Here is a 26,264-nt window from a genome sequence, read left to right on the forward strand (position 1 = left end):
GGGGGAGAAGCAGGCTCCTCTCAGGGAGAGGATCCCCCGATGGGGGATTTGATCCCAGCACCCCGCCCTCTGCCCCGGGATCACGCCCAGAGCTAAAGGCCGACGCTCAACCGCTGAGCCACCCAGGCGTCCCTTGCACTCTTATTTGAAGGTAAAATATATGCGTGGTTTGTGCCGTCGGCCCGACGGACTCTCGGCATCGTGAGCGCACACCTGCTCTCCACCCTCCCCGGGGGCCCTTAGCTCCGCGCCCTGCAAGCCCCAGGTGCCGGGCACCCACAGGCGGGCGGCGGGGCTCGTCCGGCGGGACCGCGCGCTAGGCGGCAGCCGCGGGCCCCGCGCAGGCTTGGCGGCCGCGCGATCCCTCTTGGCCGGTGGGCGGGGCCGGGGCGGGGCCGGGCGATCCGGGGCGGGGCCGGGGCGGGGCCGGGCGACCCCGGGCGCCGCGCTCCGGCTCCGGGCGTTGGGCCTTCGGCGAGCCGGGCGGGAGCAGCGGGATGGCGGCGGCGGCGGGCGAGGCGCGCCGGGTGCTGGTGTACGGCGGCAGGGGCGCGCTGGGCTCCCGATGCGTGCAGGCGTTCCGGGCCCGCAGCTGGGTAATTGGGCCGGGTCTCCCGCGGCTGGGGCGAGCGGCACGTTGGTGTTGGGTGGCAGGTGTGCGCGCTGGTGATCGGGGAGCATCGGGGCCTGCCCGGGCAGCCCGCGAGGGCGCTGGACCGCGCTGGGGCCCGTGTGCGCACCGGCCCGAGTGCTTGCGCGTGCATCGCAGGTGTGCCTGGCTGCTGGCTGGCTCCGCGTGTGTGCCCACGCTGCGCCCGCGGTGCCCGGCCCTTGCTGTGCAAGGAGGCGGGGGATGGGGCTGCTCGCTCGGGCTCGGCCAGGCCCCGAGAGAATTCCAGAGCGCGATGGAGAGGAGCGGGCTTGAGAGTCGGGGAGAGACAACGAGGCGGCGGCTCTGGGATCTCACTGCCAGGCGCGGGCCGCTGTTGCGTCACGCCCTCGAATCTCACTTTCCTCATCCGTAAAATGGAGGTAACGTTAGTGTTTACCCCTTAGGGCATTGTGCGCCTTGAATGAGATCACTGGTGTGGTTGTAAAGCACCTGACTCGTGGTAAAAACTCTTTAAATGTCAGCCATGAGTATTACCATAACTACCCGGTTCCTGCGGTCCACTCTGGACCTGGTATTTTGAAGGCGGAGCCCCGCAAATGCTGGTGGCTTCTTGTTTTGCGAAGACTGTTTCGACTACTTTGCATCGTCAGGTGTTGCTCCCCGTAGGGTGCAAGTAGGGGTGGCGCTGACCTCTGGCCCGAGACCCTCTCTGCGATCCTGGTGGAGACTCCGCCCTGTCTCTCCTCGCCGCAGCTGTCACTTGCACAAAATGTGCTGGAGATCTGGGGAGCTTTGCCTCGGGGGTTTAGTTAGTAGCGGCAGGAACCAGGGAGACAGGGTCCCAGGGTTTCCTTCCAGCTCAGAACCTGATATAGGACTTCTAAGGGATTCTCAGCACACCACCGCCTTCCTGCTCTCAACAGGCGCCTTCCAGGGTCTGAGGGGTGACAGTGGGGAACTTGTAAGGAGTGTTGGCCAGGGGCGAGGCACCGTGTTCCTACATACTCTTAATTTCATTTACTCTTCTCCAAATTTGGATATAGCAGATCCTGTTGGTATCCATGTGTTACAGATATGAGGGCTGTGAGTTCCCCTGGTGGGGGCACTTGGTAAAATCTGGCAAGCTGATTTACCTCTGACTGTCTCCCCTCCCTACCCCTTCATTTCTAGCAGCTCTGGGAGGGGCTACAACCTGGTGTATGTGTCTGTGTCCCCTGTGGCTGGTGACATGGAAGTAGTGAGTGTTCTTGAATGGAATCTGTGTTCTTCAAAGCTTGTGGTAGAGATACTTATCTCCAGGGCCTGTGGACCTTGGGGCCCTGGGAACTTTCTGAGAAAGAATTGGGTGTCACTTGTGCTTGGAGCTTTTTCAGTTAATTTTCACACTAGCCTTGTTAATTGTTAACCCCCATGAGAAAGCCACAATACTGCAGGATGAGGACCCAGAGCCATCCCTCTGTGCTCTGGGGCAGGGGTCTGAAAACTAGTCCTCCAAAGGCTGAACCTGGCCTGCCAGTACAGCTCAAGAACTAAGAATGGTTTCACATTTTTAAATGGGAGAAAAAAAAAAAAAAAAAGAATACTATTTTGTGATATGTGAAAATTACACGAAATTCACATTTCTGGAGTTTTATTGGAATATAGCCACACCCATTCATGTATCTGTATTGTCTGTGGTTGCTCTGGGGTTCCAATAGCAGATCTGAGTTTTTGCAACACAGACCGTAAAGCTAGCAGAATATTTGGCCCTTTACACCAAAGATTTTTGCAGACCCCTGGTCTAAGGGTCTCTAGAAGTGCAGGGTTTGTCTTCAGAGGTGAGAGTGGAGGAGGAAGGTGAGGTGTTTGGAGGCAGATGAGATGGGCTGGGCTGGGGCTGGGTAAGGGGTAGGCCGGCTGAAGCCAGATGTCCCTGTAAGGATCCCAAGAGGTCAGTAGTGAGATCCTTTCTCTAGCGGGTTTTCTTTTAAGCTTCTTATCTGTCTCCACTGCCCCCATTTCTGGATGTGGATCTTTAATGGAATGACAACTTATTGTCTCTTGACCAAAGCTGTTTTCTCTTTCACGCCAGTGGGTTGCCAGCATTGATGTGGTGGAGAATGAAGAGGCCAGTGCTAGCGTGGTGGTTAAAATGACAGACTCATTTACCGAGCAGGCTGACCAGGTAATTCCAGAAAGAGACCCCCCCACACACACCCAAGCACTGTAGTAGGGAGACCCTAGGAGGGGAGTGGTTTCCACTGGTGGTGTGTTCTTTTTTTTTCCAACTAGTATTTTCTGTGAAAGCCATTTGTGCTCATGGAGGGAAATTTGGAAAAAGTAAAAAAACAAAACAAAAAAGAAGATAAATTACTTGTAATCCATTTCTAGATAGCTCAATGTTCACGTTTTGGCCCATTTTCTTGTCTTTTCTATGCATGCTATATGTTTTTAGTTTTATAAGTTGAGATAATCTTGTATTTTATATTTTATGGTCAGCTTTTTTTAACTTAATTTAAATACTGCAGACCACTTAAAAAAACTCCTGTGTGTCAGCGTGTGATTTTTAATTTCCTTAGTTTCCACTTCCTGCACATGTGTTTTGCAGTTTTTCTTTTTTACCATTATCAAGAATCCTGTGGTGAACATCTTTGTTTCCATCTCTGATTATTTAGGATGCATTCTAAAAAGTGGAGCTTCCTGGTTCAAAGCATGGATACTAACAAAACAGGTTATTTTTAATTATCAAATGATATGCTAATTGTAAAACGAGAAGTCAAATAAATATTAAGTAAACTGTGAAATACCCCGTTTCTCCCCATGATAGTGTCACTGTTGATGGGCGTCTTGGTATAAATATCAGGGATGCTCTTAAGTGGGCTGATCTTTCTGGAAGAGCCATTCCCACAAGCTGGTTGGGGGACTGTACTCTGGTTCTCTTGCCAGCACTGCAGCCCGCATTTCCAAGGAAATCTCCACATCATGCTTTATGCCATGTGCCATACTTTTGTAAACACTCAATGAAGCAGGTGAGCAGGTGGTGATAGTCCCATTTTATGGCTTGGGAGACCGAGTTTCAGACACTTAAGTGACATGGCCAGCAGGCTAGCGGGTGGTGGAGTAGGGAGCATGGATTTTCTAATAAGAGATTTCCTGGGGTGCCTGGGTGGCTTAGCCGGTTGACCATCCCTCCAACTCTTGATTTCGGCTCAGGTCACGATCTCAGGGTCTTGGGATTGAGCCCTTCGTTAGACTCCATGCTCAGCTTGGATCCTCAAGGAAATCTGCTTGAGTATTCTCTCTCCCTCTCTAAAATAAATTTAAGAATCTTTAAGAGAAAAAAAAGTCAAAAGAAATTTATTAACAACTTTCATAAGCTCAGGGTCTGCTCTTTGTTTAGTTATGCTTTCTCTAATAATCTGAACACTGTTGGGACTCTGATGTTTGATGGTCCTTAGCGGAGTTTTAACAAATATTTCAGATTTTAAAAATGATGCATGTATGATGTAGAAAATTCAGTAAAGCAAAAAGAAGGGGGGGAATCATTTTTAGTCCCACTATGTAAGTAATGTTTTGTATTTCCTTCCAATCCATTTCTCCAAACGTATACATGTGTTCAGTCTAAAAATTAAAAAAACAAAAACAACCCAAACTGAGCATACTGTCCTGCTCATTTGCTCTTTCTAAAGCATCAGTCTGACAGAGGTTAGTATATATAAAGCCAGCTGACTTCTCCTAGAATATAGATTTTTGTTCTTTTTTTGACATGATCCTGGTGTTTTCTATACCTGTTGATTACCTTTTGGCCTTAATGATAAAACCCAACCTGTTGTTAAGTGTCAGGCACCTGTTCTGAGTGCTTTATTCACATTGATTTGCTTAATCTCTGTAACATTCACAGACCAAAGTTTCTGATTGATTTCTCTTTCAGAAATGGGGAATTTGAAGCAGGGAAAGGCTCTGGTATTTGTTCAAGGTCAAACAGGTGGGAGGTGTCAGAGCTGGGATTTGAACCTAGGCAATGGGGTTTGATATCTGCCCTCTTGGCAGCATGGGCTGCCTCCTAGCAACATGGCTCCATGTGAACAAAGCAATAATAGCTAAAATAAATGCAAGGAAGCACCCAGGCTTGGGTATTTGCAGCCCTTCTGGATGTGGTTCTCTGTAGTGTTTCTGTGTTTACTGTCTCTTCGATTCCTGTTAATTGTAAGTTTCTGATGTCACATGCATTTTTGAAATTGTCCTCATCTGAGACTTGACTTGATAGTGCATTTTATTTTAAAAGATTATTTATTTATTTATTCATGAGAGACAGAGACATAGGCAGAGGGAGAAGCAGGCTCCATGCAGGGACCCTGATGTGGGACTCCATCCCAAACTCATATCATGCCCTGAGCCAAAGACAAATGCCCAACCGCTGAGCCACCCAGGCGTCCCTTGATAGGCATCTCTCCATCTTTGTCTTTATAATGCACTTAGTTATTACAAGCTCAGATTTTTAAAACCTTTTACGCTCCCTAACCCCCCACTCACCCAACTAAGAGTTTCTGGACAAACCATGACATCTTTTTGTTTTTAAGGCTTCAGAAAAGGAAATTCAATCCTAACACATGGAAAATTGACCCCCAAGGCAGGAAATTCACTAGAGAGAGTGAGGAGATAAGATGTGAGAAAGACATTAAATCTTTTTTTTGGAGGGAAGAGGGAGAGAGAGAATCTTAGGCAGCCTCCACCCCCAGCATGGAGCCCTTAATGGGGCTTGATCTCAGGACTTTGAGATCACGTCTTGATTGAAACCCCCCCCCCCCCCCCGCCGACCTGAAAGTCATTCATTAAGTCTAATGAAAAACTACTATTAGAAAACTATTGGGCAGAGAACAAAATTGGAGGAGGAGGAATTTAAAAATGCATAAATGTGAAAAAAAAAAAGTCAAACAGGTGCGTTGTTTCTGCAAGCTCTGTACTTCCCTGAAAAGTAGAACATGCACAGGGTTGTGTGTGCATACGGACGTTGGGAGAGATCCAACTTCCAGCAGCTGTGATCTGGCCTCTTGGTAACAGGACTTGGTTTAAGAACAAGAGATGGGGGCAGCCTGGCAACCAGGGTAATAGGAGAAAGGTCAACAAATGTAAGGCAGGGTTAGATGGGATGATCATGAGTAGAGGCCATGGGGAATTCCAGAATTTCTTACAAGGAAAGATGTAGGTATAGGGTGTAGGGAGAGGAAGGAAAGATTGGTTTCCATTGCCAGAGCATTCTCTTTGAGAGAGTGATTGGGGGCCTCAGAAATTGCTGGAGAAGGCAAGAGGACAGATCATGTTGTCGCTGGCAAAGATACACGGTCCCAGGTTAAGTCACCTCAGCCATGCTGGAGAAATGTGAAAGGGCCGTGGTCGGTGGCCAGAATTGCCTGTCTTGCCAGATTTTTGTTTTAATAAATTATAACAGAAGGACATGTATATATTTTCAATACTTTAAAAATTTCAGACAGAAGTAAAGAGATAAATGAACACCCGGCACTTAGTATTTACTAACATTTTACCATGGACTGTGTTTTTTTTAATTGAAGTATAGTTGACTTTTTTTATTGGTCTTAAAAATATTTCTCATTGGCATTTTGATTTGGGGTTGCAAGTGATTTGGGGTTGCAAGTGGGATTTTTGTATTGAGGGGACAAGAGAATTGATTATCTCACGTTATGATTCTGTGATGCCTGAAGAAAGTCTGGAAAGAAATATACCAGCAGGTTAGCTTTGGGTATCGATGCTCTGTGAATTTTTTAAAGCCTTCTCCTACTTTTCTTTATTCATTTTTTTAATTAAGGATTTTATTTATTTATTTGACAGAGAAGGAGACAACACAGGTGGGGGAAGAGGTAGTGGGAGAGGGAGAAGCAGGCTCACTGAACAGGGAGTAGGTAGGATGTGGGGCTTGATCCCAGGGCCCTTTGATCGATCATGACCTGATCCAAAGGCAGACCTCCAACTGACTGAGCCATCCAGGCAGCCCCATCTTTATTAGTTGTTTTATTCCAGGCACACTTATGTCTCACCCTTTTAGAATGTTCACAAGAAGACACTAGACTGCTTTATAAAAATCACATTGAAATGTAGTTGGGGTTCACCATCTGACATGCTTATTAGAGATTGGTCCTGCATCTACATTTTCAAAGTGTTATTCACCTGTTTAGGTTTACCTGATGGTTTATGCACCTTTCCCCCCCTTTCGTTTAAGGTGACTGCTGAGGTCGGAAAGCTCTTGGGTGAAGAGAAGGTGGATGCGATCCTTTGTGTGGCCGGAGGCTGGGCTGGGGGCAACGCCAAATCCAAGTGTGAGTCCTTTTTTGCATTAACCATTCATTCTTGTCTGCTCTTTGTCCAGCTGGCACAGATTGGGGCCATCCTATTTGCCAGGGCTGATGTTTTTCTATATTTCTCCCAGAATCTTTGCAGTAGCTCTGTGACGTAGGGATTAACCTCCCATGGGACAGATGAAGGAAAAGCTTCCCATAAATGGGGTTAGGGGAGGGGGGATGTTGAGTTTGAAGTTTAAAATAGAAGCAGAGGGTGTAGCTCAATCAGTTGAGCATTTGCCTTGGGCTCAGGTCCTGATCCAGGGGCCCTGGGATCGAATCTTGTGTCGGGCTTCCTGCTTTTTGGGGAGCCTGCTTATCCCTCTCCCTCTGCCTCTCTCCGTCTCTCATGAATAAATAAATTTAAAAATCTTAAAAAAACAAAACAAAACATAGAAGCAGAATGAAATTATCATTGTTTCTACCCTAAGCTTTCAGGGCCTACAAGGACTCAACATTGAATATGTATTAACGCTGAGTACATTTTTCAACTTCTTACGAAAATTTCCAAATACACAGAGAAGTTGGAAGAACAGTTCCTTGAATACCACGTGCCCTCTATCTAGATTCAGTAATTACCATTTGCCGTCCTTGCACATTCTTGCCTCCTGGTGTGGGTGTATCCTGCATGTGTGATTTTTTATTAAGCATTTGAAAGTATGTTGACATTTGCCCATCCTTCGACATGTATCTTCAGGGAGCAAACCCATTCTCCTATGTTCTAATAATACCATTTCCATACCTAAGAAAGTTAATAATAATTCTATAAGACTAATAATATTCAGCCTGGATTCAAATTCCTCAGTGTGTTCCAAATCTTGTATCATTATTTGTTTGTTTGTTTTTACCCCATCTAAATATTCCAGTCAGGGTTTGTGCATTGCATTCTGTTGTTATTTTTAGTCTGTTAATTTAGATTTTATTTTCCTGTGATCAACTTGGTGAGTTTGGGCCATTTTTGCCATAGAATGTCCCAGAGGCCCCCGTCAAAGCTGTTTTAAAAAGGAATTGATTTGGGGGCATCTCTGTGGTTCAGAGGTTGAGTGTCTGCCTTTGGCTCAAGTCATGATCCCAGGGTCCCAGGCTCCCTGCAAGGAGTCTGCTTCTCCCTCTGCCTGTGTCTCTGCCTCTCTCTCTCTGTCTCTCATGAATAAATAAATAAAATCTTAAAAAAAAAAAAAATAAAGGAATCGATTTTCTGTGAAATCAGTTAAATGTAAAATTGGTATTTTGTGGGGTGATCAGGTTGGTGAAACATGCTTGATGGCCTTTTGTGTGTTTTGGGAACAAGATACTTTTTTGTCTAGTCCTTTATAGCCAAGAAATGCAGTCAGCATCTTGGTTATCACCTCCTGAAGACCCCTCCTCCTGTATCAGGAGGGCTTTCTTTCTAGATTATGGGTGTCTTGCCTGGCTGGTGATGTGATATACGTTACCACTTAATCCCTGCTACGTCTCAGGCAAGGCCAGAGGGTTAAAATAAGTGTGAAATGGTTGTTATATCAGTTTTCTTTTAAAGAGCCTTTAAAGCCAGTATTAAACTTCCAGCCATAAAAAATGTGGCTCTATAAAAAATCCTCTTGATGCCCATGCAGTACTCAGCTGTCAGATTTTTATCACAGGTAAAACCTGACTTAGACCTACGGCTTCTTATTACACATCTAATGCCTTTCATCGTCCCCTTCCTTTAAGATGTTCTATAGGGTAGAATGATTTTTGAGGTGAAGCCAGTCCAGCATATTCGTTAACAGTCCTCATTGACTGGCTAAAATTTTACCAGCGGACAGATGAGGGAGCTGAGACGTGGGTAATCACACAGTCTGGGTTTGAACCTAAGTTTCTGACCACAGGCCCTGTTCTGTCTGGACTGGACCTTGCAGTCAGGGACCGGGAGAGCAGGAGAGGCTCTCTGCACTTCCTTGTTAGATGCCGTGAGCAGAGCTCACCTTCCACTTTCTTCACTGCGAATGCTGAGCTCATGTGTTGTTCTTTCTTTGCTCAGCTCTCTTTAAAAACTGTGACCTGATGTGGAAGCAGAGCATGTGGACATCAACCATCTCCAGCCACTTGGCCACCAAGCACCTCAAGGAAGGAGGCATCCTAACCTTGGCTGGTGCCAAGGCTGCCCTGGATGGGACTCCTGGTAAGCCTTCATTTCCTGGTCTGTGAAATGGGAGCGAGTGCTCGCTTCGGCAGCACATGTACTAAAATTGTGAAATGGGAGCGCTTACTCTTGCCCACTGGGTTGCTGGGCACTCTGCTGAGGTGAGGGGCCTGGGAGCCTTTTACCCTCCAAGATGCTTCACAGATAGGTGGAGTTTGCTTCCTTCAGGCCTGGATCTCTTTAGGGGAAGGACTCTTGACCCTTCTGCTTGCATTGTCTTCCTGTTGGTGGTGGATACAGGGTCCTGTAATCTGGCATGCCCACCCGCTTCATTTATCTGGGATCCACCCAGGGAGTGGTGCTGAGCTAGATTTTAATCAGTTAATAAACAAGTTTTATCATCATCATATCACACTGTGTCCGTAGGTCCCTGGGAAGCAGCCCAGCCTCTGAAAACGGTGGAGGCCGTTAGAGTAAGAGAAGCTAGCTGCGAATTCCTCACTTGAGCTGGGTGGCTTCAAACAGATTATTTGATATCTTTGACCAAATCCTGCTGTAGTTTCTTTAATTGTCAAGTGAGAGTAACGCCTCCCCAAAGTGTAGCTATGAGGCATTTGAGGCATGGATGTGTATGCAGTGCCCAGTATGCCCCGAGCCTTCTTACAGCCACTCTTTTCCTTTCGTGTATATTTTCATTTAATCCCAAGGTGGTCGGTAATTACCTTTTTCGTTCACAGGGAAGCTAACTAACTAGAACTTAGAGAGGTGAAGTGACTGATTGTTATATAAGTGACCTGCAAATTTACTTTGAACCAAAACCCTGATCATTTCTAAATGGTGTGCTTGTTCTCCAGTATCACATGGATGGATGCTTTCCTTTTATATTTTTACACCCAGTGTGACAATGGACCATGCCCCTGGTGGGGCTTTAAATAGCAATTTATTTCCTCACAGTTCCTGGAGGCTGGAAAGTCTAAGATGAAGGTGCTGGCAGGGTTGGTGTCTTCTGAGGCCTGTCTCCTTGGCTTGCAGGCTGCGTCTTCTCCCCGGGTCCCCTCTTTGTATGTCTGTGTCCTGACCTCCTCTTGTAAGGAGACCCATCAGATTGCATTAGAGCCGCCACAAAAGACCTCATTTTAGCTTTATGACACCTTTAAAGACCTTGTCTCCAAATACAACCACTTTCTGAGGTGCTGCAGGTTAGGACTTCAACACATGATTTTTGGATATATAATTCAACCCATAACACTCCCTTTGGGATAAGGCTAATGAAACTTGAGTGGTATGGGGCTTACAGCACAGGGGGGCAGAAAGTGTCTACCTCTACTATCTAGGCAAGCTCATCTCTTGAGAAAAGGAGAGGAGGGTTTTTTTTTGGGGGGGGTAGCCTTTTTAGTAAGTGGTAGAGAACTTGAATGCCTTTTTCAATTTTAATCTAAGTCACTGAAGTGTGAGGCTCTTACAAATTAACGATTTCTTGTCACTCATTTTTATTCGATGTCTTGGAGCATATGATCTTACAAGTCCACAGCGCTTGCAGTAATTAATGCTGTGTAAATGTTAGATGTTAGTTTGGTGGAGATTGGATTTTTCTTAAAGGTGACATACAGCAGGGGCACTGGAAAGTGAGTCGAGATATGAGTGAATAGCTTGACATTTAAAAAAGAAAACCCGGGATCCCTGGGTGGCTCAGCGGTTTAGCACCTGCCTTTGGCCCGGGGCAGGATCCTGGAGTCCCGGGACCGAGTCCCATGTCTGGCTATCACGTCGGGCTCCCAGCATGGAGCCTGCTTCTCCCTCCTCCTGTGTCTCTGCCTCTCTCTCTCTCTCTCTCTCTGTCTATCATAAATAAATAAATATTAAAAATAAATAAATAAAATAAATAAATAAATAAAATAAAATAAAAAAGAAAACCCTACGACCAAACGACTAATTTTTCTAAAAGACCGAACAGTCTCTTTATGTTGGTTTTTAAATATCTTTTTTATTTATTTATAGTTTCAGATACTGGTTAAGACTGCAGGTTCTGGAACCGCACCGGTTGGTCTTTGGTTGTGGTTTGGCCACTTACTATGCAACATTTGGCAAGTTACTTAACCTCTCTGGGCCTCAGTTTTATCATCTATAAAATGGGGGTAAAATACCTCCTCTATATGGTGATTGTGACTTATAAATGTCTTAATGGACATAAATGGCTCAGAAAGATATTATAGGGGCAGTAGTCAATGTGAAAATTATTTATTACTATTTATTATTATTATTTCTTATTACTTATTCCAGACTGACTTTAAAAGCCCAGCGATTTCTGCTTCATATATCAATAAGCTTATTCATTTTTAAGTTCTTAGTTAGGTGTTGTTAAATTTATTTGAGTCATGGAGTCTTTAAACTTTGATTTGGAACCCGGGGAAATCTGTGTATAATCTAAAAGTAAATGACAAACAGCCTTAGTGGTCCTTCAGATACAAGAAAGGTTGTTCAAAACTGGAAAGTTTTCTCTTAGAAAAGCGCTCAGAAAACCCCACTCTCCTACATCCCAGCTTGTATTTACAGACTATCTCCTGGTGGATAAACTATCAGAATGAGGGTGACCACTCTTTTACCACTTAGGGATCTGTGCTGTGTTTGGAAATCAGTCTTTAGGGACAGCACCAATCCTTTTAATAATTGGGAGGAAGGTATTTATCTTCTTCACGAATGCACGAATTTTTTTTTTTTTTTTTGCATCTTGCAAATGATCTCCTTACCCACATTGTATAGAATCCTGTGGAATTAAATCGTTAGGGTCTGGTAGCTTGTTGGTGGTTGCTTGTTTCTTTCTTCATTGTGTCATTTGAATGGAATGAGGAGGGGGCCCTGGATGTCTGTTGGGGCCTGGGGCTGCATGCATAAGATTCGTGTACTGGTTTATTTTAATTGTGCAGAGTTCGGGGCGCCTGGGTGGCTCAGTGGTTGAGTGTCTGCCTTTGGCTCAGGTCGTGATCCTGGGATCCTGGAATGGAGTCCTGCATAGGGCTCCCCACAGGGAGTCTGCTTCTCCCTCTGCCTGTGTTTCTGCCTCTCTCTCTCTCTCTTTCTCTCTCTCTGTCTTATGAATAAATAAATAAAATCTTAAAAAAATTAATCATGCAGAGTTCGTCAGGTCTTTGTGTCCCTGTTGGCTTCCTTCCCCCGATTAGACATAGAAGCCAGAGATGGTGAAATCTTCTCGTGCTTCTAAATAACTCTTTGAGACCTTGACCCTTTTTTGCAATCCAGGGTTGCTGTTGGAACGCTTAGTGATTGGTTCCTCAGCAGGGCTGTGATCCCCACCTCCCCTGGACATTGGGTGCCTCCTGGACTGTTATACTCTGAACAGCGTGAGTGCTAGCGTTTTCTAAGGAGGCTGCTGATCTGGAGGAGAGGCATTTACAGCGACTAAACCTTGCTTCTCTGTTGTTGGTTGATGAGAATCCACAGTTGGGTGCTATGGGGGAGAGAGACTGGGTTCATGCCACCCATCCGTGGGACAAATGGAAACCTGTCCTAGTAAAAGGCCTGCCTTGCTTCAGTCTGCAAACATTCACTGACCGGCGGCAGGAAAGGAAAGTTGTAGGTGGCATGTGTACTTAGGTGATAATTGTTCCACTTCTATATTTGGTAAACAGCGAGTGGGACTCCAGGGCACGTTACTTCTGTTCACTTGACAGGAAACGTTTATTGAGTGCCCACCCTGTGCTGAGCCCACAGGTAAGTACATTATCCCCATTTACCAGGTAGGGGTAACGGGGTTAGAAAGGTTTTGAGAACTTACCCGGATCTCTTCAGTGGTGAGTGGAAGAGCTGGGATTTAAACTCCGGCAGCCTGCACTCCAGATGACACTCCGTCGTGCCCACAAGCATTTTTCCATCCGAGGGAGTTGCATGACCTTTAACCTTGGTGCAAGTCTGTGTATGAGTCTGGGCACCTGACACACCCTGTCTGCACCTCAGCAGTACAAATAACATCAACTTTGTGGTTTTTATGATAAATGCTAAGTGCTGGGTGAATAACAAGTGCACTTGAGGGGATCCCTGGGTGGCTCAGTGGTTTGGCACCTGCCGTTGGTCCAGGGCATGATCCTGAAGTCCTGGGATCAAATCCCACGTCGGGCTCCCTGCATGGAGCCTGCTTCTCCCTCTGCCTGTGTCTCTGCCTCTTTCTCTCTCTCTGTGTTTCTCATGAATAAATAAAATCTTAAAAAAAAAGTGCACTTGAATATTAGGTTCCTTTCACTTTTCTCTGCAGGTGTCCATCCTTCTCTTCCTCCCCAACTGGCATGGTATTCTGCAGACACACTCGTGGTGGCCACTGGTCACTGACCTGTCTTCCCCCCCTTCCACAGGGATGATCGGCTACGGCATGGCCAAGGGTGCTGTTCATCAGCTCTGCCAGAGCCTCGCCGGGAAGAACAGCGGCATGCCTTCTGGCTCTGCGGCCATCGCCGTACTCCCGTAAGTGGTGGGGGCTCCCCGTCCGCTACCCACCTCTGCCCACTGCCAGGAGTCCACATGTGAGCAGCTTTCCACCAGGGACTTGGCTTCTAAAATTTGCTAGAGGCCCTGAAGATACTTCTTCGGATGTTGGGAGTATCCCGGGCTGTCCACAGTAGCTGATTGGCTGATGGGTGGGTCTGTCTGTCTGTCTTTACTCTGTCTTTCTGTTTGTTTTTTTTTCTTTCCTCCATCATCCCTCTGCCTCTCCTTATTAAAAGTAATCTACACGTTTTATTTTAATATTTGTAGTTCTTTCAAGTCATTATAAGGCCAGTGGAAGAGAGATTGTATTTAGTGTTTGTGTTTGTTATTGTGTGTGTGGTGGGGGACATGTCTGAGGGACAATACGGGACACTGGGAGATGATCTTGTGACCAGGAGGAAGGTCCTCGCTAGCCAGCTGTCCCAGGCAAGGCAGCTGCTTTGGACATAGGGTTCCTTTCTGCTGGAATGATTCTAGCACCAACTGGCTTGCCTCTTACCTGCAGTTCTTTTTTTTTTTTTTTTTTCCCCCCAAGATTTTATTTATTTATTCATGAGAGACACAGAGAGAGAGGCAGAGACACAGGCAGAGGGAGAAGCAGGCTCCCTGTGGGAAGCCCAATGCAGGACTCAATCCTGGGACCCGGGATCACTCCTGGGCCGAAGGCAGACGCTCAGCTGCTGAGCCTCCCGGGCGTCCCTTGCCTGCAGTTCTATAAAGTACATGTTGGGACTGCGAGGGCCCTGGGCTTTCTGGGTCCCTTTCATTTGTGAGCTTCTGTGACCTGCTCTGCCAGCTACTTTGAATTATTCCTCAGGCCTCACTGTTCTTGGGAAGAGTCCTACCTGCCTGAATCCTGTCTTTTCATAAGATTTTGTAGAAAACATGTTTGCCGCAAAAATGAAGGATGAAACAGTCTTTTTCCCCTTATTTAAAGGAATATTATTCTTATTAGCCTTAAAAAGCCCTGAGAAGAGTCTGCTGCATTTTAGGGAGTGAATAAAGATGTAAACAGCGAAGCAGTTTACTTAATAAAGACTATAGGTAAGAACAGGCTGTGTTTAAAGAGGCTCTTTCGTTTGGTTCTGTCTGCCTGAGGGGTGAGTCCCAAAGCCCCTCACTGAATGATGCTTGGACGTGGTCTCTGTAATGTGGGGCTTCCGGGCTCCTCTCCGATTGTCCTTGTGTGGTCTCCCCATGTAAACACGGCCACCTTGGTGCCAGAGACTCAGGGCACGTTTTCCTGGCCGCGGAGGTCGGGGCAGCAGTGGGGAGGCACACATGACAGGGCTGTGTCTGTGCACCGCAGGGTTACCCTGGACACCCCGATGAACAGGAAATCCATGCCCGAGGCCGACTTCAGTTCCTGGACCCCCTTGGAGTTCCTGGTTGAGTGAGTATTGACATGCCATAATGTGGGCAGCTTCCTGCCTGGGTTCCTGCCTTTTACAGACCAGGGGCCATGCCAGGTTCTCTCCTCTAACCAGTCCAGGTGGCTCTGGGAGGTTACCAGGCCCCTGAGGGTGTGTCACACACATATCAGTGTGGATCTCAGGGAGCTGGGGTGAGAGTGCTGATGTGAATCTCGAGCTGACCAGCCTGAGTGCATTGTCGACTGCTCCAGGCCCCAGTTTTCCTGTCCATATAATGGGTCCGTAGTAATTATTAAGGGGACTACATGTGGTAGCGCTTGGCATAGTGTCTGACCCACACAGTGGGTGCTTGGTAAGCCTCCACTCCTGTTAATGGCATCGTCTCTGCTACTGAGGAGCAGTGAGCACTGTGGGAGTAAGATGCTGATCTAGATGCATAACTGGGCTCTCGGGCCTAAATTAGTGCAGAGCCACAGACCTACAAAAATTATCTTCTTTCCCGAAATCACATTTCCATGTTTGTGAAGATGGGTGGCATTTGAAGATCAGGAAAGAGTGAATTCCTCATTTCTTTCATGTGTGTGTGTGCCTAGATCTCAATTCCCCAAACCCTCTGTGCAGTAAGCACGTATTCTCCAAGCACCCACTGTGGGCCAGGTGCTGTGCTGGGCCCTGGGTGGGGACGTAAATAAGGTGCAGTCCCTGCCCTCACCGAGCTGGGGACAACCTTACCCTGCAGTGCCAGCATGTGAGCCCTTCGATAGCTGTTATGCAAGATGTTTGCAAAGTTTGAGATGTGCTTCTGGCCTGAGGTTACATCCCATTTTAATTAAATTGAGGGATATCAGGGACTTTTATTTGATGTTTGGAGCTAGTTTTATGTAGGCCTTGTTATATGCCAGGTACCACTTTAAGCACTTAAAACTATTATTTAATGTTCACAGCAAGTCAGTGGGGGAAGTTTGAGGACTTGGAGGCGTGGGGGCAGGGGAGGTAAGTATCGTGCCTCAGATCACGTAGCAGAGCCCAGATCTGAGCTGGGCAGTGTGGCTACAGAGCTTGTGGTCTCAACAAGGCCCACAGTTCTTTCTGCCAGCCACAGTTTGAATTGTGTTTTGCATTTAAAAACATGTTTTTTTTTTTTTTTTTTTTTTTAAAGCCAGCACTTCCAGCAACATCTCTGACCTAGACGCTAGATGGAACATCTGGGGTCAGGTGTCTGAATTAGTGCCACGCCATAGGTCCACAGAGGGTGGCTGGGGCAGCCATCCTTTGTTCCAGAAATCATGACCCCATTTGTGAGATTTGAAAACACACAGGGGACACCTGGGTGGCCTAGTGGTTGAGTGTCTGCCTTTGGCTAAGGGTGTGATCCTGGAGTCCTAGGATCAAGTCCCACACTGGGCTCCCCACGTGGAGCCTGCTTCTCCCTCTGCCCATGTCTCTGCCTCTGTGTGTGTGTGTCTCATGAATAAATAAATAAAACCTTAAAAAAAAAAAAGAAAAAGGAAATGTATAAAGCTTATCTTCTTTGTTCTAGAACCTTCCATGACTGGATCACAGGGAAGAACCGGCCGAGTTCAGGAAGCCTAATCCAGGTGGTAACCACGGAGGGGAAGACGGAGCTTACCCCCGCATATTTTTAAGCTTCATCTCAGTGCCTGTTAGGGACCTGCCAGAAGAGTCGTTTATCTCAGTGTGACTGTGTCTGGTCCTGTGTTTCCTGTAATCTTGTTTGTGGTACGAGATAGTGAATCCTGTTTTTCCTCTCTCCTCATGTGCATTTGTTCTCCTCGGACAGTGTAAAATGTTTATGGTAAATAAAAATGTGTGAGGGTGGAGGCCCGCGGAGAGCACCATTGGTCTGTGTTAGCTGTGTAAGTTTGGGAGGTCTTGAATGGGCCCCTCTTGTATCTGTCATCTCGAATTGCATTTGAGACAGGGATTCTCTGTTCCTGACAGTGCCTGTTGTCTAATTCAGAGATTTGTTGATGATTGGGGATGTCTGGGGGTCTGAGTTATTGAATGTTATGTTTATGTCACGGACCTAGTTTTTGGAGCCTCGAATGGAACTGCCTTAAAAGTGGTATTTTGTGGTATAAGCAAAATCCTGTGGACTCCGTGAAGATATCTTTTCCTGTGCAGTTGCCAAAAGTGCAACAGAACTACTTGTGATTACTTAGTTTATCTTCCTAATAAACACACTTAATTTATTGTGTTGTCTTCTTTAATCAACTGTATCTTAAACATAGTCATAGATTAATGTACCACAGTCACGGGAAGGGGGCAGACTCAAAGCCGGAGATACGATTTTTTTTTTTAAGATTTTATTTTTGATGAGAGACACAGAGAGGCAGAGACATAGGCAGAGGGAGAAGCAGGCTCCCTGCAAGGAGCCCCATGCGGGACCTGGTCCCAGGACCCTGGGATCACGACCTGAGCTGAAGGCAGACACTCCAATCACTGAGCCACCTAGGTGCCCCTAAAACAATTTTTTTTATGTTTTTTTATTTTTTATTTTTTTATTTATTCATAGAGACGCAGAGAGAGAGAGGCAGAGACACAGGCAGAGGGAGAAGCAGGCACCATGCAGAGAGAGCCTGATGCGGGACTCGATCCAGGGTCTCCAGGATCACGCCCTGGGCTGCAGGCGGCACTAAACCGCTGCGCCACCAGGGCTGTCCCTAAAACAATTTTTATAGAGGTAAAATTCAAATAACAAAATGAAGCATTTATAAGTGAAAAATTCAATAGCATTTACTGTGTTCACAGTGCTCTTTCACCACCACGGTGCTGTCTAGTTCTTTTTTTTTTTTTTTTTTTTTTTAAGATTTTTTTATTCATGAGAGTCAGAGAGAGAGAGAGGCAGAGACACAGGCAGAGGGAGAAGCATGCTCCCAATGCGGGACTTGATCCCGGGACTCCAGGGTCACGCCCTGGGCCGAAGGCAGGCACCAAACCGCTGAGCCCCCAGGGATCCCCATGTCTAGTTCTAAAGTACACTCATCATCATTGCTTCTCGGCCTTTTGGCTAAGATCAAGTGTAAAATACACTCATCACGCAAAATTAAACCCCAGACCCACTCAACAGTTAGTCCCCGTTCCCCACGCCCCCAGGCCCTGGCAACTGCTAATCCCCTTTCAATCTCCATGAAATGACCTATTCTGAATAAATCATGTAAATGGAATCTGGCAACCTGCAGATTTTGGTGCGTGACTTCTCTTACTCAGCGTGTTTTCCAGGCTCAGCCATGTAGCCGATGTCAGTGATGTAGGAATGAGTTAGGGGCAGATAGGGCTAGGCAGGGAAAGATAAGGGAAAGGCCCAGAGTCCGGCTCCCAGAAATTTCTGGGCTCCCATAAACCCCAAGGACACCGAAAGGCCCAGAGTCAGGCCTACCCATCCCAAGAAACTACATTAGACAGGAAAAACAGGAAAATAATAAACCTGGCTCCCTAGCTCCAAAATGTTAGGGAATATCTCCCTTTGATGGTTACTAAGTAATCAGAGAAACTCACCAGACCACAAAGAAATAAGTCATTAAGGTGTTATCAATAGTCCCTGCTCAAACCAAGACTGCGCAAGAATCTTAAGGCCATGGGCTCCCTAGGCTCTCAATAAAGGGTCAGCCAAAAAGCCCTCCATGGCAACCCTGTGGGGTCCCTCTCACTTCTGAGAGCTTTCTCTGTATCTCTGCTTAATAAGCTTCTATCGCTTTGTTCACTCTCTTGTCTTCGAGACAAGAACCAAGCTCTCCAGTAGCATCGGGACTTTGCTCTCTCTTGTGGCCACACAGTATTCCATTGTTTGCGTCTATGACAAGTAGCTCATCCACTGGTGCGTCGGTAGATCTTTAGATGGGTTCTGCCGTGAATAGTGCGGCTGTGAGCATTCAGGTGCTACTGGTTTCCGCTTCTTGCGGATAGAGTGGGATTGCTCGGGATTGCTTGGTCATTTGGCAATTTTGCGTTTCACTGGGGAGACTTTCCTGATCCTTACGCTCTACTTTGTAGGGGCCAAGGGCAGGCCATCCCGAGATGGGCCGCTTCAGCATGAGGAATACTGTGAGCTGAAGGCAGTGAAGACCCCGGGAGCTCAAAAGAAACATGCCCCTCCCTCAATTATGTAGGAAAATCTACATTGGGGGCCTTTCCCAGAATTAGGGTGATTAGCAGAGATGAACTTTATCTGAGTGACCGTCTGTAGGACAGGACAAACAGCTAATTACCAAACATCTGCTCTTCTACCGCCTGTGAATGACGCACCTTCCCTTCCAAGACCCGGACCCCTGCCTTCGGGAGGGAAATAGTTCGGGATGACCTAGTACCTCATTTTGCCTGTCTTCGGAATTTCCATGTCTTTGTGGATTCCCCACACGTATATTATTACATTTGATACTTTTCATGTGTCTCATGTCAATTTGCTTCTTAGTCCACCTTGAAGGACCTTTGAAGTGGGGGGGGGGGGGGCAGGAGACTCTGGTTCCTTGACACTGCCAAAGGGATATTATCCAAGTTTTACAGGAAAGTGGGGGCTTAGGAAGGTAGAACTGATTTGTTCAAAGTCACCCAGTGTTATGGTCTGGGTGTGTCCTTCCCATCTGACTTCCAAATTTATATGTCTTTTTTTTTTAAAGATTATTTATTTATTTATTCACGAAAGACACAGAGGAGAGAGAGAGGCAGAGACACATGCAGGGGAGAAGCAGGCTCCATGCAGGGAGCCCGACGCGGGACTCGATCCTGGGACTCCAGGATCACGCCCGGGGCCAAAGGCAGGCACCAAACCACTAAGCCACCCAGGGATTCCCCAAAATTTATATGTTGAAATCCCAAAGCCCAATGTGATAGTATTAGGAGGTGGACCTTTGGAGGGGGGTGGGGGAGGTGGGGGGTGTGCACTGACCCTTATGTATAAGATTAGCGTAGTGCCCTTATAAAAGTGGCTCCTGTGAGCTCCCTAGCCCCTCCGGCACTGAGATCCAAGTCTGTGACCTGGAAGAGGGCCCTTACCCCCAACCATGTTGGCACCCTGATCTCAGACTTCCAGCCTCCAGAACTGTGAGCAATAAATTTCAGCTTACAAGCCACCCAGTCTTTGGTGTTTTGTTGTGGTGCCTGAATGAGGACACCCAGGCAGAGGGCAGTAGAGCTGGAACTGCCTCACAAGTGTGCCTGTTGACAGCACACATATCATAGGGCATTGCATGTCTGTTCTGGTGATACCTAAGACAGATGGTTTCCGTTCTTCAGGTGAAGAAACAGTCCTGTATGTTAAGTGGCTTTCTAGTGGTATAGTTAGTTTCAGGAGAGCTGATTTCATTCCACTTGGCAACTAGACCTTATGATTGATTATTTAGCATGTTTCTTTTGCTTTCCTTAGTGATGTGCAAAGAGGATAAAAGGAGCAAGGGGGTGAGGGGATGTGTTCTCTCATGCATTAGCTACTCATTCAAGTATTTTTTTTTTTTAAAGATCTTATTTATTCATGAGAGGCAGAGACAGACAGGAAGAAGCAGGCTCCCTGTAGGGGAGGGATTTTTTTTTTTTTTTTGTGGAGAAAAACTTTTTATACATACTTAATGGATAGGAAAACAAAGTGTTCAGAAATGTTTAAATTACCAAGAATTAATTCTCCTAACTCTCCAGAAAAAGCCCTTTATAACAATTTGATAGGGCCGCCTGGGTGGCTCAGTCAGTCGGGCACCTGACTCTTGGTTTCTGCTTGGGTTGTGGGATCAAGCCCCATGTCAAGGCTCCATGCTCAATGGGGGAGTCTGGTTCCCCTCTCCCTCTACCTCTGCCCTTCTGCAGCTCTAAAATAAATAAATCTTTTTAAACATTAAAAAAAAAACTTGATATATCTTTCCAGATATGACCCATACAAATGCACATGCACACATAGGGAAGGGGACTCGGTTCCAGAACCCCAGCATCATGACCTGAGCCAAAGGCAGACGTTCAACCACTGAGCCACCCAGGTGTCCCTAAACAAGTAATTTTTGAGTGCCTACTATGTAGTAGGCTCTGATCTGTGACACACAGGTACTAAGTAGACAAAGACCTCTGCCCACATTGTTTCATTCTATACATTAAACAGTGTACTAGGGGATCCCTGGGTGGCGCAGCGGTTTGGCGCCTGCCTCTGGCCCAGGGCGTGATCCTGGAGACCCGGGATCGAATCCCACATCGGGCTCCTGGTGCATGGAGCCTGCTTCTCCCTCTGCCTGCGTCTCTGCCTCTCTCTCTCTCTCTCTCTCTGTGTGTGACTATCATAAATAAATTTAAAAAAAAAAAAAAAAAAAACAGTGTACTAGAACTTGAATATGTTTAGAGCATGTGAAAAAGGTAGAGCCTGCTAAAAAAAAGAGCAAGGTTAGAGGGTAAAGGAATGTTGGGGCGGGAGGGGCTTACAGTTTCAGGTAGGGTGGTTGTTACGGACTGGATGTGTGTCCTCCCCAAAATTCCTGTGTTGGAGCCCTAACCCCTCAATGTGGCTGTAATTGGAGATGGCCTCTAAAGACGTAATTCAGGTTAACCGAGATAACAAAGCGGGGGGGGGGGGGGGGGGGGGGGGGGGGTGCCCAGATCCCATATGATCAGTGTCCTTAGGAGAAGAGACACCAGAGAGCTCTCTCTCTTGAAGAAAGGCCATGTTAAGCATTTGGGAAGAAGGCTTGCCATAAGACACAATCAAATTGACATGAGACAGATTAAAAAGAGAAAATCAAATTTAAGGGGCGTAAATCAGAGAATCTACACAGGCAGCACATTCTAAAGGCAAGGAGACAGCAGGAAACTTAACTGAGCTTAGGGGAGGGATGGGGCCTGAGGGTACAGAGGGCAGAAGCTCATTGGCAGAGAGGTAGGGGGAGATCTTTGGAAAAACAAGGTTGCCCTATTATGCAGATAAGTTCCTTAAGTAGAGGGGAATCTCGGTTATAGGCTAAATTTCCAATGTAAATTTAGACAGTTGTAGGGGAGGCAGAGCTTTTCCTGAATCTGCTGGGTTTTGATTACTTGTAACTCAAAATAATCTTCATGCCAAAGCGCAGACTTGGGGCAATCTGCCTTGTGTCCCTACAGTCGACACAGCAAGAAGGTGGCTGTCTGCGAGCTAGAAAGAGTCCTGAGCAGAATCCTAATCAGCTGGCATCTTGATCTTGGACTTCAAGACTTCTGAAAGTAAGCTGTTTGGGCCACCTGGTCAGTGGTATTTTGTTACAGCCGCCGGAGTTGAGTAAGGCAGAGAGTGAGCAAGGACCTCATGTTAGGAGGTGACATTTAAGCAAGTCTTAAAGGAGGTGCAGAAGCTAGCCACTCTTTGGTGGCGGAGTGGAGTGGTGGGGGTCAGCCATAGATGAGATCAGAGACAGTGACTATGTGGGGCCCAGGTTCCCAAATCTTCTCGGTTCATGGTGCCCTTTTTGTCTTAGTAATTTTTCATGATGCCTTACATCAAAGGAAATACTGAACAAGGTCTTATGAGTTGTTAGATTCTAACAATTCAATAGTCAAGTCTGACAGATGTTGCTGTGTTAAGCTCAGAAATGGAAGCCATCCTCTGTGCCCCTGTGAACATACGGTGCTGTCCTGGGGTGCCTCGGTGGACAGTTTGAAACTGGCAAATGTAGAGTGGTCCATTTTAAGGACTTTGGCTTGGACTTTTGGCAGCCACGGCTTTGACTTTGAGCTAAGGAGTGACAAGGTACATTTTAAAAGATTGCCTTGACTGTTTGTTGATAATCTTGAAGCTAATTGCAACAATCCAGGCAAGAGATGATATAGCAACTAGGTGGGGAGTGATGGGTGTGGTGAGAAGACAGTTACATTATAGCATGTATTTTAAAGATTTAATGTGAGGGTGAGAGAGAAAGAGAGAAGAGTCAGTGATGACTCCCAAGGTCTTTGACGGTGAGCAGAAGAGGATATCGAGTTGTTTATAAATGTGGGGGAGGAGGCTGCGGATAGGGCAAGCTGTGCTGGGGATATTGGGAGTGTAGTTTGGACAAACAGATTTGCTCTATGAATATCCTGGTGCACGTATTGGTGGGTAGATGTATCTTGAGTCTGGAGTTTAAGAGAGAGAGAGATCTGGAGGTTGTGGGCATAGAGTTGGCATTTGATGCTATAGATTAGATGGATAAGATCCCCCAGGGAGTATGTCAGTCATGATCTAGGAGCTAAGAACCACACAACGATGTGAAGAGGGCAAGTTTAAGATAAAGAATGATTGAATAGCAAAGGATTAAGTATTAAGGGCTAAAGAGAACTTCGAACCTTGCACTAGGGGAGGAGTACTCAAAGAAGGACAAATTTTGAAGGCAGACCCCTCTCCAAGGCTGACATCTAGACCTCTTTGGAAAAGGTTTGGTTGGGCCCATTGGATGGCACAGAAGTTTGCTGGGTTTCCTGGCCAGTGCTGGCCTGTGATCACTGGGGAAGCAGGAAAGGTCCTGCCAAGGTACAGGTAGACTGAAGTTGGGAAGCACTCCCACTGGGATAGCTTTGAAATTCACTGGAGGTTCTGCTCTTTGGGAGTTGCTGAAACTCAACGGGAAGCCATCCATGAGAGTGTGGCTGGATGTCCCTTGCATGTGCAAGGTAGTCATGAGGCAGGAGCAATACAGAAATGAGCCAAAACCGGGAAGAGAAGCTGCTTCCTCTTGAGGGTCCCTCTAGCACTCTCTATTGGCAAACTTCACATCATGTCAACTGTGCAGGAGTAATGCTTCCAAGGTTCATCTCCATTAGAGCAGAATAGGCAATGAAATGTGACTTTGGAACAGAGACAATACACCGGTAACTGGCTGCTATGGACTAGATATTTGTGTCTCCCCCCAAATTCGTATTTTGAGACTTACCCTTGCCTACCTCTCCTCCCTTTCCCCCTCACAATGTGATGATGTTAGGAAGTAAGGCCTTTGGGAGATAATTAGGATGAGATGAGGTCATCAGAGAGTAGGGCCTGCACAATTAGTGCCCTTAGAGTCATGAAAGAGCTGGCTTCTCTGTTCTGCTTGCTGCAGATGTGAGGATAAAAGCATTCTGAGTGCAGAAGTCAAGGTTCTGCACTCAAAAGTGGGCTCTCACCAAAACCTGAGCATACTGGCACCCCAGTCTCAGACTTCCAACCTCCACAACTGTGAGAAATACATTGCTGTTGTTTATAAGCCAGTCAGTCCGTGCTGGTTTGATACAGCAGCCCAAACTATGACACTAGCAATCCATTAAGTGCGTGCAGAGTAGTGAAGACCAAGGACCGATCGCTCTAAAACTGAGAGGTTGAGAAGAGGAACTCAACCAGGGACACTGAGAAGGAACAACCGACAAGGTAGGAGGAAAACTAAGAATGTGGTGTCCCTAGGAATAAAGTGAAGAAAGCATATTGAGAAGGATAGTGCTGTCAAGCACTGTTGAGAAGGCAGGTAAGATGAAGGACTTTGTTGCTGGCGGCCACCCATAATGATGCTGGCCAGTTTCAGGAGAGCAGTGGGGGCAAGAGAGCAGGGGAGGAGAGGAGTTGGGGTGCAGACAGCTTTGACTCAATGTACATACTTTGTTGGAGTCTTCTAAACTTTGTTCCTGATCAGAATCTAGAAAAATCTAGCAGGCTTTGAGGTCTGCTTGTTCTCAGACATAGACTCTGTTGCTGACATCTTTTCCCAGGGGGCTGATCTGATATATAAAATTTGCAGCCTGGCTTCTTGAATTTTCAGGTTTCCTTAACCTGAGTTCGCTGAAAAGTGCTTGTCCCCAGTGCTCATTTCCTGCCATGCTCCCGACTGAAGCTTCTCCTCCCTCCAGATGGGGTCTCAGCAGCTTGGAGGTCAGCCAGTCCATTCCCAAGGTGTACACAGCTTCTGGTAGTAGTCAGAGCTGCATGTCACAGGGCTGCCGAGCACTGGGAAGGAGCCCCTTGCAGTCTGTTCATTACATAGATGTGGCTTTTCTTGGGAACTTACAGCTAGAATGTGACCAGAAGAATGCCCAGAAGCTGTAGAGAGTTAATGATTAAGTATAAGGACTCTGGATTCAGAATGCCTGCATTTGAACAGGGTGCTTCCTTTTACTTGCTGTAGAAACCTTGAGCATATCCTTTAATCTCTCTCGGTGTCTCAACTGAATGAGAAATGGGAGCATACTGCATCACTGGCCATCAGGGAAATACAAATCAAAACCACGATGAGATACCACCTCACACCAGTGAGAATGGGGAAAATTAACAAGGCAGGAAACAACAAATGTTGGAGAGGATGTGGAGAAAAGGGAACCCTCATACACTGTTGGTGGGAATGTGAACTGGTGCAGCCACTCTGGAAAACTGTGTGGAGGTTCCTCAAACAGTTAAAAATATACCTGCCCTACGACCCAGCAATTGCACTATTGGGGATTTACCCCAAAGATACAAATGCAATGAAACGCCGGGACACCTGCACCCCGATGTTTCTAGCAGCAATGGCCACGATAGCCAAACTGTGGAAGGAGCCTCGGTGTCCAACGAAAGATGAGTGGATAAAGAAGATGTGGTTTATGTATACAATGGAATATTACTCAGCTATTAGAAATGACAAATACCCACCATTTGCTTCAACGTGGATGGAACTGGAGGGTATTATGCTGAGTGAAGTAAGCCAGTCGGAGAAGGACAAACATTATATGTTCTCATTCATTTGGGGAATATAAATAATAGTGAAAGGGAATATAAGGGAAGGGGGAAGAAATGTGTGGGAAATATCAGAAAGGGAGACAGAACGTAAAGACTGTTAACTCTGGGAAACGAACTAGGGGTGGTGGAAGGGGAGGAGGGCGGGGGGTGGGAGTGAATGGGTGACGGGCACTGGGGGTTATTCTGTATGTTAGTAAATTGAACACCAATAAAAAAAAAAAAAAAAAGAAATGGGAGCATAATGGCAACAATCTCCAAGGAGTAAGCAGATTAATTCATGCAAAGGGACTGAGCAAAGTGCTCAGGAAATATTAGTTAAGCAGCACCTGGGTAGCTCAGTTGGTTGGGCATCTGCCTTCGACTCAGACTCAGGTCGTGATCCTGGGGTTCTAGGATTGAGTCCTTCATTAGGCTCCCTGCTGAGTGGGGAGCCTGCTTCTCCTTCTCCCTCCACTCCTCCCCCTGCTCATGTGCTCTTTCTCTCTCTCTCAAATAAATAAAATCTTAAAAAAAGAAAGTTTTAGTTAAATAAACTAGTTTCTGATTTATGTTGAAATATGATGGAAAACAGTCATGTTAGTTTTTAAGAGCTACATCATTTAGTAGTTCAATCAGCTATTAAATACCTTCTCAGGGTCAGGTTAAAAACATGCACTTAATTGGCAAATATTTACTG

At 46.5% G+C, this 26,264-nt stretch overlaps 1 protein-coding gene across 2 annotated transcripts; it reads left to right on the top strand.

Moving 5' to 3' along the window:
* The first annotated feature begins 467 nt into the window (after positions 1–467).
* On the top strand, positions 468–17,133 carry QDPR (quinoid dihydropteridine reductase). Of its 2 annotated transcripts, XM_038533311.1 has the most exons (7): positions 472–596; positions 2,685–2,777; positions 6,828–6,924; positions 8,948–9,088; positions 13,414–13,522; positions 14,856–14,939; positions 16,460–17,133. In XM_038533311.1, exons 1-7 carry the CDS (start codon positions 498–500, stop codon positions 16,563–16,565), a joined length of 729 nt encoding a protein of 242 aa, XP_038389239.1. In that variant the 5' UTR covers positions 472–497; the 3' UTR covers positions 16,566–17,133. The 2 variants fall into 2 exon arrangements, with proteins under 2 accessions (XP_038389240.1, XP_038389239.1); XM_038533312.1 differs by lacking the exon at positions 2,685–2,777 and having other exon boundaries at positions 468–596; positions 16,460–16,565.
* The last annotated feature ends 9,131 nt before the right edge of the window (positions 17,134–26,264 follow it).

Source organism: Canis lupus, chromosome 3 (assembly GCF_011100685.1).
Source record: "Canis lupus familiaris isolate Mischka breed German Shepherd chromosome 3, alternate assembly UU_Cfam_GSD_1.0, whole genome shotgun sequence".
In the NCBI taxonomy this organism is placed as follows: Eukaryota; Metazoa; Chordata; class Mammalia; order Carnivora; family Canidae; genus Canis; species Canis lupus.

Excerpts from the sequence above, each read along its gene's own strand:
- QDPR (XM_038533311.1), top strand. The coding sequence starts at position 498 with ATGGCGGCGGCGGCGGGCGAGGCGCGCCGGGTGCTGGTGTACGGCGGC. Across the intron at positions 6,925-8,947 it reads GGGCAACGCCAAATCCAAGT|CTCTCTTTAAAAACTGTGAC; the intron begins GTGAGTCCTTTT and ends TTCTTTGCTCAG. Across the intron at positions 9,089-13,413 it reads TGCCCTGGATGGGACTCCTG|GGATGATCGGCTACGGCATG; the intron begins GTAAGCCTTCAT and ends CCCCTTCCACAG.